This window comes from Rhagoletis pomonella, unplaced genomic scaffold (genome assembly GCF_013731165.1).
Source record: "Rhagoletis pomonella isolate Grant_MI unplaced genomic scaffold, Rhpom_1.0 Rhpom_scaffold_03897, whole genome shotgun sequence".
In the NCBI taxonomy this organism is placed as follows: Eukaryota; Metazoa; Arthropoda; class Insecta; order Diptera; family Tephritidae; genus Rhagoletis; species Rhagoletis pomonella.
Window position 1 is genome coordinate 3,097 of NW_023462448.1, and position 15,902 is coordinate 18,998.

At 31.6% G+C, this 15,902-nt stretch overlaps 1 protein-coding gene across 1 annotated transcript; it reads left to right on the plus strand.

The window, feature by feature from the left end:
* Positions 1–5,925: 5,925 nt before the first annotated feature.
* Positions 5,926–8,364, plus strand: LOC118754437 (the record flags this gene model as incomplete). Its single annotated transcript, XM_036489314.1, has 6 exons — positions 5,926–6,109; positions 7,414–7,525; positions 7,579–7,688; positions 7,748–7,960; positions 8,021–8,173; positions 8,238–8,364. Coding segments are annotated over 6 exons (805 nt in total), but the record flags the coding sequence as incomplete, so codon positions are not given.
* Positions 8,365–15,902: the final 7,538 nt, after the last annotated feature.

Genomic DNA, 15,902 nt, shown 5'->3' on the forward strand with positions numbered 1-15,902 from the left:
GATTTTTTTCCGAATCTTCAAAGAAAATTATATGAAGTGGTTGACGCGAAGTCGTAAAGAAATTTCTGTACGAAAAATAAAGAAAATTCTGAAAAAAGTCTGCAAGAAATTCTTCACATAGCAGCATTATTTTCATTCCTTTACCGATTTTCTTCCGAAATTTCGTAAAAGAAAGGAAGTGTGCGTAATTTATTTCATTTTAGAAAATTCGGCAAAAAATCGGATGGGATCTTTCCGAATTCTTTAAAAATTCTTTATGATTCAGAATAATCTGTAAAAATGGTTTGCAGGGTTTATTCATAATGTTGATTAGTCATAAAGCAAATTACTCAAATATTTTTGTTTTTGGTTAATCAAAATCTTAATTACTCGAGTAACTGAACTTTTGAGTAATCATAATTTCCAATTAATCGAATAATTGAGTTATTTACTTTATGATTAATTAAAATTTTGAATAATCAATTAATCGCACAGCCCTATATATATTATACAATAATATATAAATTCAAGTTAAAAATTCAATAGGAAAATACAAAATTCAGTGCAAACAAAAAAAAAGGAAAAAATGTAATGAGATCGTATGGACGAGTTAACGTCGAATGTGCTGCCGCGAGGTTCGCGTGAACACTTTCAAACATACAAAAACGCATTAATGGAACAGTATTAAAGCATTCTTACAAGATATGTATCCCCATATGTAAATGCTACTTTTCTGATACATTTTAATAAACGAGGACATACAAAAAAGTAGCATTTACATACGCAAATGCATATCTTGTAAAAGCCCGTTAGTGCTGAAAATAGTATCGCACAACACGTCCGTTCACTAAAATTTTTGTACAAGACTGAAAATATTACAAAAATTCCACTTCAAATTTATCAAGAAATGTACTTAAAACAACAACAACGTACGTTCGCTTGCAGTTCGCTAGAATTTGAATTTATTTGTGGAAATTCATGACTACGCATGAATTGTTCACACTAATTCACTCATATAGCAAGCATTTTTCATGAATGCATAAAACCGATTTCTACTGGGATATTAATGCATATATAAATACACACGTATCTGCATACATATGTACAAAATATGCAAGCTGTACAAAGCTCAATAACAAAACTAAAATAAAATATTTATTTAATATTTCATATGTTCTACATAACTATTCCCCCTTCCCATTTTATCGTGCTTCCATATTACAACCTTTTGTAAGGGAGCCGTTGAAACGTGCTGTCACTATGTACAATGTAATGCTGCCCAGCTATTCCCTGGTGTTAACTGGTATATAACGCGAAGGAATTTTTTGTTCAGGACAAAAGATCTGTACCGTAGAGTTGGAGAAACTTCGATGTTTGAAAGAAAAACTTCGATGAATCATCTATGTTTTTTTTTTTTTTAATTGGAGAATTAGACTATTCAGCCTTTCACTTAAAATTTTGCTTGGGAATAAATTCTACTATATCAAAAATACATACAAAAATGTAGTTTTTTTTCTATATTTAAATTGATTATAATAAATTATATTGCTTTTGTCCCTTCAAGGGCTTGAGATCAAAAATTACTTGTGCACTTACATACATATGCATGTAGGTATAAATGAGGCACGCCTTTTAAAAATTATTAAGATTTTTGCTGACGCATGAATAATTAATTGGACCAAATCATGAATAATGCTTTGTCTCTTCGAAGAAGCTCCAAGGGCTCGATATCAAAAATTACTTATGTATGTGTAAATGAGGCATAATTCAATAATAAAAGGTTTGCTCAGAAAACAGATTTCTCGCTCCCTCTTGACAAAATCCTAGAGCCCGGCGGATTCCCAATTTTTGGCCGATGCCGATGCCGATTCCTTAAAAAAAAGTACCTGGATATATTTAAATTCATTTAAGAACAAATGCGTTTAATAAATTTTAATAACAACAGAAGAAAAACATAAACAAATAACTAAATATCGTTACAAAAACAATAATCATCCAAGAATCTATTCACTTATTTGTGTACATACATAAATATGTTTTAAAAAATAGTACATCGCTTATACGTATCATTACAATACTTTGTTCCATAGTCTTTCTTGTGTTAATAAAAAGTAACCGTAGATTTTAAAATAATGATGCAAGTATTGTTGTTACGTAAATAATTTAACAATCCAGTGAAAAGAACCCGAAAGATTTCGAAATTCAGCGATTAATTCAAGGATAATCGTATCAATGCATACAGTGACGAAAATATGAACACGGAACAGATATTTCATTCTTTGGCTATTTCCCTTTCGTTTATTTAATGTGTATTACTTTTTTATGAAAGTGTAGCTCGTTATCTAACAAAAACCATGTAAGTAACAATTTCAAACTGTATACAAAAATTAGCAAAATTCGACAGCTTTTTAATTAGATTTTCAAGAAACATTCTGAGTATGCAGCTTTGCAGCCCATTGAATTTTATTATACGAAGTGCAAATTTTACGTAGCTAGGACTTACCGTTGATTTTTGGCAATTTTTTTGTGGAAGGTTTTGCTGATTTTCTCCAAACAGTTTCGAACATACTTTGTATGGCAGAAAATGCGTAAACAAACAATTGCCAAAAATCAACGATAAGACCTTTAATTGCATACTTAAAAAAGTGCTATAAAATCGAATTAAACCGTTTCAAACTTTTGGTGAACATTTGTTAAGGTTTGTCGAACTTTTATTAATGTTCTGCAAAGTTTGAAATTTTAATTTACAGGGTTTTGATTAGATAGTAAGCTACATTTTCATACAAAAATAATAAAAATTTTTTAAACAAAGAAAAATAGCCAAAACTTGCTAAAATATGTCTTCCCTATTTACATTCTCGACACCGTACATCATAAAAACGGAAAAATGAGAACTCATTTATTAATATTTTAAGATTTAAAGGAATTAAAAAAGTAAAAAATAAATAACATGGAATTAAGTGCGAAAAAAGTAAAAAGAATCGGCTAAGAATCCGCCAAAAATGGCCGATGCCGATTAATCGGTCGGACTCTAGTGCAACTTTTTGTAAGTGAGTGTCGAAACTCGAATGTCACTAGTGAACAAAAATGAAATTATAATTATTTATGATGTAAATGAGGAACGTTTTTAAAGTCCTTTAAATATTATTAAGATTTTTGCTGACTTACGAATAATTGCTTAATTTTACCTTTTTACGCGCCAAATAAATGTAGTTTTGCAATTTGGGAAAGACATCGGTGTTGAGAAAAAAACATCGATGTTAGCAGCTCATATAAACCAGTGATGCACATGGGAGTCTCCGGCTACTCGGCTTTCACACACAAGTCGTATGTGCGCAGCTACCGAACTTATGCGCCGCTAGCAGCCGGTCAGTTTACGTTTGGACTTCATGCTGTAAGCCACAGTATATACAGTAATAAACCTTTTCACAGTTTTTCACCATTTGGTCCCCGAGGAGTACTTTTGGGTTGTGTGCAGCGCTTTCGTTTTGCGCGCACGGCAACACTTACTGTGGGGAATTTCGCCTCGTGATTAGAAAAAGTTCATTTCGAGGATAAACTATACATAATTATGTGTTATTTATGAACAAAATGTAGGTTAAGTATAATATTCATCTTTAATGTATGCTGATATTCATGCTTAATGAAAAATAATATCAATAGTTAAGTACATAATTAACGCTTGTGTTTTATTAACTGGAAAGCTCAAATCATAATTTCTTAAATGTAGTTTTCTTAAATGTAAGTTTAAAATATAAAAAAGTCCATTGTAAGATTATATTTTTATTAAAAACGTAAATTTTGTGATTTTATCAAGCCAAATTCTAAATTTCCGAATATATTTAAGTATTTATTTCAGAAAAAATAAGGTTTGTATAGCTATACAGACCCCAATGCCTGCCAGCGCATCCGCCCAGACAGTCCATTAAGCACACCCAAGTTTGAGTGATCTACAAGTTACAAGCGTTTTCAGCATTTAACAGTTCATTATCATGTACGGTGTAATATAACAAATTATACACTGAACTATGATAATCTTTACTAGTATCTATAATAATAACAATAATTTGCAATGTTTTTCACTTTTGCAATTAGTTTCGGGCACTATTACACAGCCATGACTTGTGCCACTCTGCCATGGTACGGTTGTTGCACCCTTTCATACCACAGTAATTTTGTATACAACTCTGAATCAACAAAATTCATGCTCCTTCTCATTAACAACCCTGATCAGATTTTACCCCCGAGGAGTACTCAAAAAGGTTTATTACTGTATATACTGTGCTGTAAGCATAGCATACGCGAGCTGGTTTGCTGGGTACACACATACAGATACAAAAATATTGCGCTTGTATTGGGAGCTCTGGCAACGCTGTGCACCACTTTTTTAACTTCCCAGTAGTATTTCTCTATGCACAATTGGGTGGTTCAGAAGGTGTCGTATTGTCGGATTTTGTTAAAGTTTTTAACGGCTATATAAATTTTTAGAGGACTTGAAATCACCACCAACTATTTTTTAACGGTGTGAAATTTCATAATAAAACTTTTATGTTGGCTTGCGAATTCCTTAAATATAGTTTTAGCGGTTTAAAGCTTATGACATACAACAGTACGACAGTATACAACACCTTGTGAACTCCCTAAATGTATTCAATGTATAGCGTACTATTTGCTTGTAGAGTAAGTACTTACGCTCACACTTTCGGCAAATTTGTTACTAAATCTTGTAAGTAGAACTGATTTTGAATTATTTTCTTAATAAATCTTTACAAGCTTTGTTTTTTGCAGCAGGTGCCTCAAAGATATTTATTCTTTCGACACATATGACTTAAATATGATGCAAACCAAGCGTACGCGCTTTTTCTTATTCTTGGACTAAGGATCCCGCGTTCAAAGGCTGGTAGTGTAAACACTTGAGGCTACAAGGCTTATTACAATGTTTGCAATTGCATATAAAAAGCCAAATCAGGAAGAGCTGATCTATTGCATCACGCACGCTCTCAAAAGCACTATGTTCCTTCTTAGCATAACGTAGTTTAGCATTTTCGACAACCGACCACCTAACCAAATGTCTACAAGAAAAAAAAATATATAAAAAATCAACGCAATTCTTTAGCAACTTAAAACTTGCACATTATTACCCTCGAATTTAATAGGCTATCAAACTGTATACTCAAAAAAAAAATCTAAAAAATCTGAATAAAAACTTGAAAATCTAGCTGAAACTTTGCAGATTTTATATAATTTTTGCACAAAGTTTGAAATGTGGATTTAAATTGTGTTAGTTATATAAAGAGTTAGACTTTTATGAAAAAATAATAAACATTAAATAAACAAAAGAAAAACAGCAAAAATCGATCAAAATGTTGATGTCTTAATCAGCTGATCACAAGTGTATGTATAAAATGATTTTTATATTAACGATCTCAAATCAGTTTCCAATAGTGGTATTCACCAAATTGTTGTCAACAGTCCTTTCTTGAGCTCATCTGCTGTTTTGCCAGAGTGCCAGGCCACTTGCTCACTTTGGTGAATACCACTAATGAATTTTAAATGTGCTCTGTCGAAATGACATCCCAGCAAGACCGCACTAAGGGATTCACAAATACATAAATAAACTGATGTGAATTTACGCATACAAATGCAATAAATTTGCCAATTACTTGTGAATGTAAGAACGTGACGGCTTCTAATACTGCTTAACGTAGTGGTGGCATTTCCTTTTAACATGTGTACAAGATATGCACGTGCTAAATATTTGTCAAAAGTAAAAAGTCATAGTGCCGGCCAGAAGCAGAAATAGAAAATTAAAAAGAAAAAGTCTTCAAACAGCAAAAAGGCAAGTACAATTTATATAAAATGTATAAGAAATGCTTTAAGCAGTGAAAAGTCGCGTTTTGCGAAAAGTGTTGAAAAATATAAAGACATTGATTGTTTTGCGCGCAGTGAAAGTGTGACGGACAAAAGTGATGTAGACAGCGAAGTGGTGCTTCAAGATGGCGGTGATAAAATTAATTTAAATAGCAATAATAGCATTGATTTGGATGAAGTAGTGCAAGTTGACCCAATTACTGATAAAGTGTGCGAAATAAAGGCATTGGCCATTCGTAATAATATGCCCCAAAAGATGGTAACTGATATTTTGCAAATTTTAAAAAGAATTAATGTTGACGGTTTGCCTCTTTCCGCAAAAAGCCTTCTGGGAACCCAAAAAGAAAAGGTTGAATGCAGTCCATTCCAAACGGAGAATTTTTATATTTTGGAATTCAGACGCACTTTTTAACAAAACCGTTTGAGTTCCTTGAAGACAGCACGGAAGTCCAAATCCATGTTCGAATTGACGGGCTTAAGTTATTTAAAAGCTCAAACAAAGTATTATGGCCAATATTAGGTTCAATTGCTGGACATTTTCAAGAGAGTCCATTTGTTATTGGTTGTTTTTCTGGAACGCAAAAACCATGTAATATTAACGATTTTATGAAAGATTTTTGTGAGGAAGTTTCAACACTACAAAGAATCGGACTAAAAGTCGGCACTTGCGACTATTTTAAAAGATTTGATATTCGATTGTTTATTTGTGATTCGCCAGCTCGGGCGTTTGTTACCAGTGTGAATTCACATAATGGGAAAAACAGTTGCCCTAAGTGTAATCAAGTTGAAAAATATTTACAAAACCGGGTCTGTTTTTCCAAACAGGTAGAAGCGCCACGATCTGATGTATCATTTAAAAATAGAGTTGATACACTTCATCACAATTTTCTATTTCGGCGGCAAAAAAATATTATAGAAATTCATAAATTTAGAATGGTGTCACAATTTCATTTAGACCCTATGCACCTAGTTGATTTAGGCGTTACCAAAAAATTACTAAAATTGCTAATAAAAGAAGGAAACGTAATTAATATGAATAAAAAATTAGATTATCTGTCAAATTTAGTTCCATCGGAATTTGGCCGAGTCTGTCGAAATTTTGATACATTTAGCATTTGGAAGTCGACAGAATTTAGACAGTTTTTATTATACTCTGGTATATTTGTTTTAAAAGATTGCGTTAATGATAACTTGTATTACCTTTACCTCTTATTACATGCCGGAATAAGGCTACTTTCGTCTGAAGTACTTTTCGTCTGAACTTTGTAATCAGCGGTAATTTTTAGCTACTTGAAACTTGCACTTTATTATACTGAATCCGATTAAAAAGCTTGAAATTTGGATGGCCATTTCTTTAAATTCTCCAAATTTGTGCGGATTTTGTAGAAATATTGCAACATTGATTTATATGGTTTTGGTTGTGGATTGAGCTGTATTTTAAATGAAAATTAACTAAAAATATTTATAATGGAAGACGTTTTGAATTTCATGAAGAAACTAAACAGAAAACTTCTGAGACTAACTGTATGTGTGTTTATAATAATTATGTTTAATATTTCAAAGGTAATTAAAAAACGATTTGCAACTTCTGCCAACTTCAACCAAGCAGGGGCTGCAGAGTTCACAAACCTACCAACGCCGAAGGCTGCAAAAATTTACGTGGATTCGTCTTCAGGTACATGATTTATAAAAATATCTAATTTGTCATCATTTGTTTATACTTAACAGATTCAACTGCTATTTTGGCACAAATTTTGGAAAACCAAAAAACTATAATTACTAACCAGCAAAAGTTTGATGAGCGCCTTCAAAATTTGGAGAAGGCTCGTGACAAAAATGTAAGAGTATTGATTAGTTTATACTGTAGTAATGTCCTAAATACATAAATGTATTTCAGGCAATCGATAATACAACGCTAATGGCACAAAACCAGACCATTCGCGAATGTAAAGTGCTGGTAAGCAAAGTGCTACGTTCGGTCGGTCGTCTGACAGGCGAACTTGGAGACGAGATGCAAATAGAGATCGCTGCAACGTTGCCCTTGGCAAGTATTGCCGCAGCTAAAGATGTCGAAGAAAAGCTGGAAAAACAGGAATACTTCGAATCAATGGTGACCGAGTTAATATTACATGCAAGAATCATTTTACTTTTTATTTAAATACTTTTACAGAAAATCTACTTGTTCCAAATGAAAGGGAGCAACGAAACGGTGGATGACGTTTTCCGAAGGGTCATGACCGACGAACTAGCCTTTTTATTCAATTTTGATGGAAGGAAGGAGAAGAGGGCGTTAACAAAATTGAAACTAATTAACCAAGTGGCGGTAATAGATGTTTAATTGGTATCTAGTGTATCTACTACTATTTACTTGTAAATTTTCTTTTCAGAGGTTTTCACAACTGAAGGTCGCCAGCAGTTAGAAAAGGCATTGAGTTGAGTCACAATCGCTCTCACCAAAAGAAATTTTTAATAAAAAGTAAAAATGTTGTATAAATGTATAGACAAAAATGTAACTATTAGTGTAAGAAAATTTACCTACATACACCAGTTTGGGCAGTTTTGTTCGTTTGTTTAAAGTTATATATATATATATATGTATATATATATACATATATACATATGTATGTTTTGAAAAAGCAGTCCATGATCTAATGAACTTGTGATCAGCTTATTAAGTCAGCAATGGTTTGATAAATTTTGGCTATTCTTCTTTCGTTTATTTAATGTTTATTATTTTTTCATAAAAATCTAGCAAATTATAAAACAGACCCATATAAATCCAAATTTTAAACTTTGTTTAAAAATTATAAAAAAAAACCTGCAAAGTTGCATCTAAATTTTTAACTTTTAATAAGAGGTTGAAAATTTAGATTAAACTTTGCCGGTTTTTATAATTTTTGCACAAAGTTTTCTATGTGGATTTATATGGTATTTTTTATATAATGAGCCAGACTTTTTAAAAAAGAATAACCATTAAACCAAATAAAGATAGCCAACATTGATCAAAACGTGGGTGGCTTAATTAGCTGATCAGAAGTGTACATGATATTATTTTAATGCTAGTCAAATACATATTTTAAATATAAAAGTCTGTACTTATCATTAATTATGTTTACACACATGTACATATACATATATATTAACATACATATGTATATGCAGATATATGTAAATATCATTTAATATGTATATAGTTGTTTCTACATATATACATAATATACTATATAATATATACATACCTATGTTAATATTTACCTGTTTACTAAATTAATGATATGTATGTACGCTTTCTACATTTAAAATATGGAATTAATCTTAGTACTATATACAAATAGTATATGTATATACACTGCCGGTCACTTGATTAGGGCCACCGTTTGATCCTCAGTATTACAGTTTTGCTTTTGTTTACTTACAGCTAATATAATATACATATATGTATAATATAATCGTATAATCACAGCGCATGGCAGTGCGCGCGAGTGACGAAAGCAGCAACAGTGGCAGGCTGAAATTACTCGCTTATATATACACGAGGTTTGGAATTTTTTATCCAGACGTCCAATCGACATGTTTGAGATATCGTTGGAAAGGTCTTGCAGAGTGTGTCCAGAAAATGTATTCAAGCTTCATAAACGATTAACCAGATTCTTAAAAATTAGGCTAAAGTGTTGCGAAACAAAAAAGTTTTTTTGCTTTTGCCGGTTTAATGGTGCATGTAGGTATATTCATCATATATAGTGTTATTCTCTAGGCCAATACCTTTCAAACGATACCTTATATACATTAAGTTCCGGCCACTAGTTGGAAAGATATAGAAGTAAATGTGTTTTGGTTCGTGTCTCCACTACGAGATGCTTTGGTATGTATGTGGCGTCTGTACGTACCATCATTTAATTTCTTTCAAACTTTCAGCAAATAAAGTACAAGAAAAACTAAGAAGGTTTTGTTCCAGGATGTTTTGATTCGTATGCCTTTGTGGGCGTGGCTGCTGCCTGAAATTCGAAAAAGGGCAATGTTTTAAACTACCACTGAGGCCGCACTACTCAGTCACTACACAATATTTAACTCTGCTACATGAGTTTATCAGCCGCACTTAACCTACCTGGGAAGACGCGTACAATATTACCTACAGTTGCACATAAATATGTATGTATGAATGCATTTAGTTCACCTAATGTGCCGCTACTACTTACATACATATGTAGGGCTGCCAGATATCTCTGTTGCCAAACCGGGACATTTAAGGGTGGGAAAGGCCTCTCGCTCCCTTTCCTTTCGTTTCGACAAAAATTACGTACGAAAGGATGTAGTAAAATTTTATTTTGACAAACAAAAAAAAACATAAAAACATGAGATCATGATCTCATTACAACCTACACCAGCAAAACAAAACAATTTATCACAACTAAAGCACAGAGAATTTTTCACAATGCATGTACCTTTTTTGTTCCTTATAAAAATACAGTTTATACTAAATACATCAGAAAACATAAAAATAAAATTTCTAAACTATGTTCAAAGCTCAGGAAAATGCCATTTGCATAAAAATTCGCACTTTCTATTCAGACTTTTTTATAAAAATTTTGAAAATTAAGTTTTGCAGCCCATAAAAATTTAGTTGATTTTTGGTATTGTTTTTACTGAGAGTTTATTCCATACAAACTACTTATGTTCGACCTTTTTTTGTATGTGGAAGACACTGTCAGCAAAAAATAAATAATTGCAAAAAATCAACGAAATTTTCTGGTAACTTCAGACTTGCACTTTACTAGTTGGCTCAAAAGCTACATTTTCAAAATTTTTCTAAAAGATCTAATTAAAAATTATGATCTGATGAAAGAGTCTCCGAGCCAATAATTTTGAACGGCACGGTACTTATAAGTAATCTAGGTTTCACGAATGAAAAAAATTAAGTACAAGGTAACATTAAAATATCAGTCATTTGTTTCGTTGCTGTGAACTTGTTTCAAAACTTCTAGCTTTTGCTTAATATAATTGTAAAACTCTGTGCATGTCATTTTAACGTATTTAGGTACATACTTATATTAATTATCAACTATGCAAAACGTGCTAAATTTAAAAAAAAAATCGCATATGAAAGGGCACCAACCCAACTCGTAATAAATTTAAGTATACAAATTTTAGTATTTAGTATAGAAATATTCAATTCAAATACGCCAATATTAAAATGAAGCGCTTTGCACTTAACGGATGCTTTTTCATAATTAAGTTAAAAAAATAAATATTTAAATTTCATGCTGTCTGTAATGGGATTTGAACCCTGACGCTCTGGAAATTAGCAAATTGTGGCAAGCATCTTCGTGCAATCAGCTGCAGCCAGACATGTAAATGTGCATTCAAATGTTCAGTTTGATTCAACACGTGTTCGTGGTATGAAAGTAGTTTTTAAATACGAACATTTTAAAACGATAATCAAATAAAAAATATTCATGTTTACTATGCGTTATTTCCCCCAGTAAATAAAAAAGTAAAAATTTTTCTTAATATTACAATGCGTTGTTTCTCTCAGTGTAGTCATTTTTGTTCAAAATTTGTGCAATCAAATCGAAAACCGGGACACTTAAACGAAACCCGGGACATTTTAAGGTTGGACCGGGACACCGAGACAAATAGTCTAAAACCAGGACATGTCCGGGAAAACCGGGACGTCTGGCAGCCCTATACATATGTATAAATTGCCACTGAGCAAAACTACTTGAGAAAAAACCTTCGTTTAATAGCACGAGTGCACCACCGTACGCGTGATAGAAGTAAAAATTCTTAAAAAAAGCACATGTGTGCGCCCCACACCCGGTAGAAATCTTAGCAAAAACAAACTGCGAGACAATCAGAAGAATATAATTGTTTATTGTATCCAAAGTTGGTACCAAGTTGATAAGTTTTTATCATTTCTCATAATTTTTTGTATCTTTAATTTTTTCGAATACAAAGGATATGATCATTCTTTTTCGCTTTATTCCGTATTCGAAAAATTATATGCTTCAATATACACATCGATTTTAATACATAATTTAGATTTAGATAATAGTTTTAGCAATTTATTTGAGAAAAATAAAACATTTAGATTATTGTTTGTATTTTCGTCGATTTTAAAATATTTGATATCAAATAAAACACCTCTCTGAGGTAAAATTTTCAAGTGACGAAAGCTGAACTAGAAACACAAAATTTATGATATCGACGAAAATTATACGCATTTTTTAACTGCCTTAGAAACGTACAGAAAATCTTTTTTTTATTTATTCGGAACGTTGCGAAATTCCGTCTACTTCTAGAAACACAAAATAGAAAATAGAACTTTTCAACGATTCGTATGAATAAAAAAATTTTCCCTACGTTGCCAAGGCAGTTAAAAAATGCGTATAATTTTGGTCACGAAATTGATATCATAAATTTTGTGTTTCTAGTTCAGCTTTCGTCACTCGAAAATTTTACCTCAGAGAGGTGTTTTATTTGATATATACATACATCTATATAAATGCTAGTTTACATATACATATCTTAGTATATAATAATAGTTGTATTACTATATTTATTATTGGGGTATTCGCAACGGTGTCGTAAATGTCGTATTGTTGTATGTCGTAAACTTTAAGCGGTTAAACAAATATCTAGAGGACTTGAAACCACAACCAACTGCTTTTAACTGCGTGAAAATTCATATGACTTAGCTGTTTAAAGTTTACAACATTCAACAGTACGGCACTTACGTTACCGTTGTGAATACCCCATATGTAATTAACATTACAATAAATGTTCCTACAGAAATGGAATTATAGCCTTTAATAAGTTAAAAAAAAACTGAATTTAAACATTATTATTTTAATAGTTTACAAGTAAACTAATATATGTATGTACATACACCTATACATATAATAAATTTTGTACAATTAAAAATCAAATTGAATTCACTAAAATGAACCGAAAATGTATTAATTTTAAATTCTCAAATATATTGTTTATTTCAATAAGAAATAAATAAAACATTAAAAAGTACTCAATGCTTACTGTACGATACGAATTTGGATATATACTTGGGTAATGTATAATTCCTCAAATAATCGCTTACATAATTCTTTATATAATTCCTCAAATAATCCATTATATAATTGCGTATGTAACCCTTATATAATTCCTCAACTAGTCCATGATATAATTCCCCAACTGATACCTTATACGTTCCTTATTTAATGGCATAGACAATGCCTTATATATCCCTTAGCTATTCGGTGTTCGAGTGAGAGCGATATAGAATACATAAATACTAGAAGCCCATATAAAAGAGCGGTACAAAAGATCACACGTACACGAATTTATCCCTTAGGTTTCTCCATTTGGCCTGTACAATATAATGGAATGTTTTCAAATTCTTAAGGGATACTTTTCTTAGTGTTTTGGCACATATAAGGGATTATATAAGCCATACCGTTCTAGCTGGGATTTTAATATACCTTACGTACATATGTACCTTTGTATACAACAAAAGTTTAATAAGAACAATTCTGTGTGCATACATGGAAAAGACGTTTTTGGGTAGAAAATGACGTTTTTCAGACCAAGAGGGACGTTTTCTCATGCCGAAAACCTGGCAACACTGCCCGTGTGCATCACTGATATAAACACATCGATGCATCTGTTTCTCCAGCTCTACTGTACCGTTCGCCCAATTTTCAAGAATGAGGTGTCACATTAAAGCGCTTGATTTTTATTTTTTCGAAAAGAGTTGCCACCTGTTGAACAATTAAACTTAAATTATTTAATTATCAATGCTATCATATCTGCACAGTTCGTTCTATTTTCCAAACTGATGTGTCATATTAAAAAACTTGGACTGCAGATGTGCAATAAATTTTCCTTTTTTGAAAAGAGTTGTCAACTTTTAAAAAATTATATCCAAATTATTTTAAAAATAAATTAATTATCACAAAATGGGTATCAATCGAAATAGTTTTGAAAAGCTTCGTTTCTTAACTGAACTATACGAGGGTTTCCACCTGCTTAAAAAATTTAATTGAATTTGAATTAAGGGAATTAGGTAAGAGAAATTTGTATGTATCACCATATGGGTGCCAAATGAAAGGGGTTTCAGAAAGTAGTAGTATTTTGAACAGGGTTGCCATCTACGTGAAATGTCGAATTTAGTTTACTTATACGCAAGTTATATGAAATATCAAAATATGGATGTCAAACGAAGGAGTAATAACAAATCTTTAGTTTGAACGCAAATAATATTTTTGAGGTGTTGGAAGAGGGTTACCGCCTTTTGAAAAAGTTAAATTCAAATTATTTAATAAGTCAAATGAATTATTATAATATGGGTATCAATCGAAGGGGGTTTGAAATTCTTTTATTTCTGAACCACATTTAGCGTGGTTGCCACATGTTTGAAAAGTCAAATTCCACTTTACTTATCAGTTAATTAAAATATGTATCGCAATGTCTGACGAAGGAGAGTTAAGAAGGATTAAACTTGAAAATACTTTTGAAGAGGGCTGCCACCTGTTTGATAGGTCGTATTCAATTACCTAACACAAAAAGTATATTAAAAATAAAACTACCATAGTCAAACAAAGTAATGTTAAGAAATCTTTATTTTGAACTTTTGAATGTTGGAAGAGGGTTGCCAGGTGCTTAAAAAGTTACATTCAAAATATTCAATAAGTTGGATGAATTATTAAAAGATGGGTATAAATCGAAATGGCTTTGAAAAGATCTTATTTCTAACCTTTATTTAGGAGGGTGGCCATGTGTTCGAACAATTTACTTCAAATTAGTTCATCAGTTTATTTAAATACATGTGTATCACAATGTCAAACGAAAGAGATTTAAGATTTTAGTTTGAAAACACTTTTGAAAAGGAATTTCAAAAATGAGAGGTCCAATTAAAGACCTAAGCTTGTAGATGTGTGATAAAGTTTTATTTTTTTTTAAGTAACAACTTTTTTCACCGGTATAGGGTGTTTCGAAATTTGATGAAATTAAAAACCTGCACTATGCGTGACTTATCGTCACTCAGAAACGGCTGCACGGTTTTAGATGAAGTATGACACTCGGATCTCTTATAACTCTGAGTAACACTTGAAATATTATTTAAGTTTTCGAAATTAAATTTTTGGCGTCTTAACACCATGCGAGAGCGCTAGTATTATTTTTAAAATAAAAGGAACACCTTACAAACATACATTTTCCACAGCCGCTAAAAATGCTTGGTATTGTGAAGGACGCAATTGTAAATGTATTTTTAAGCTTATTTGTTTTTTTGACGCTTCACTTCCCAAGGAAAGCTCTTTCTGGAACACATTGCATATTGCAATTGAATTTGTTCTGTTATTTAAAAACGAAGTAAATTAGTACAAATTGTTAGTAATTTTCATTAGAGTTTGAATAACTCCTTTCACTAAATGGCTTTTAGTAACTTTAACGAGACCTTAACTTATTTAATTTTATTCATTTTAGTGCAGTTTTGACAAAATTTTCTTGCTAAAAAATCTTTTGTTACGCTACTTCATTTTATTCCTTTGATTGTACAGGTTAAATAAAAGCTTGTTTTTAAAAAATATATTTTTTACATTATTTTATTTTATAATTGTTAGTCCATTTATAAAAGCGTTGTATATTAAAAAGTGTTATTTTATTTTATGTAAAAAATTTTGCAATCGATATTAAAATAATTCAACTTGCAATGAAAGAGAACAGAAGACTTGGCAAGCAAAAGGTTGTTTGCTTACGTTTTGTATAAACATACATATGTACATATAGCAGCAGGTAATTTTATTTAAAGAAATGGCGTGTCGTCCATTTCCGCTGTAGCATGGCAAATATTTAGGCACAATATTTAACTTCTTCTGGCGGGGCGACATCTGGAGCCTTCTAATTGTATCTCCTTGATATGATGCCTACAACGAGGTTCATATCTAGACTAGGTTGTTATCTAGATTTTGCCACAAATAGCTTTGCTATACTACCGCCGCGGCGCGCCGGCAGCTTTAACAATTTTATAGTGGTTTTACGTTCTTTGGCAAATTACG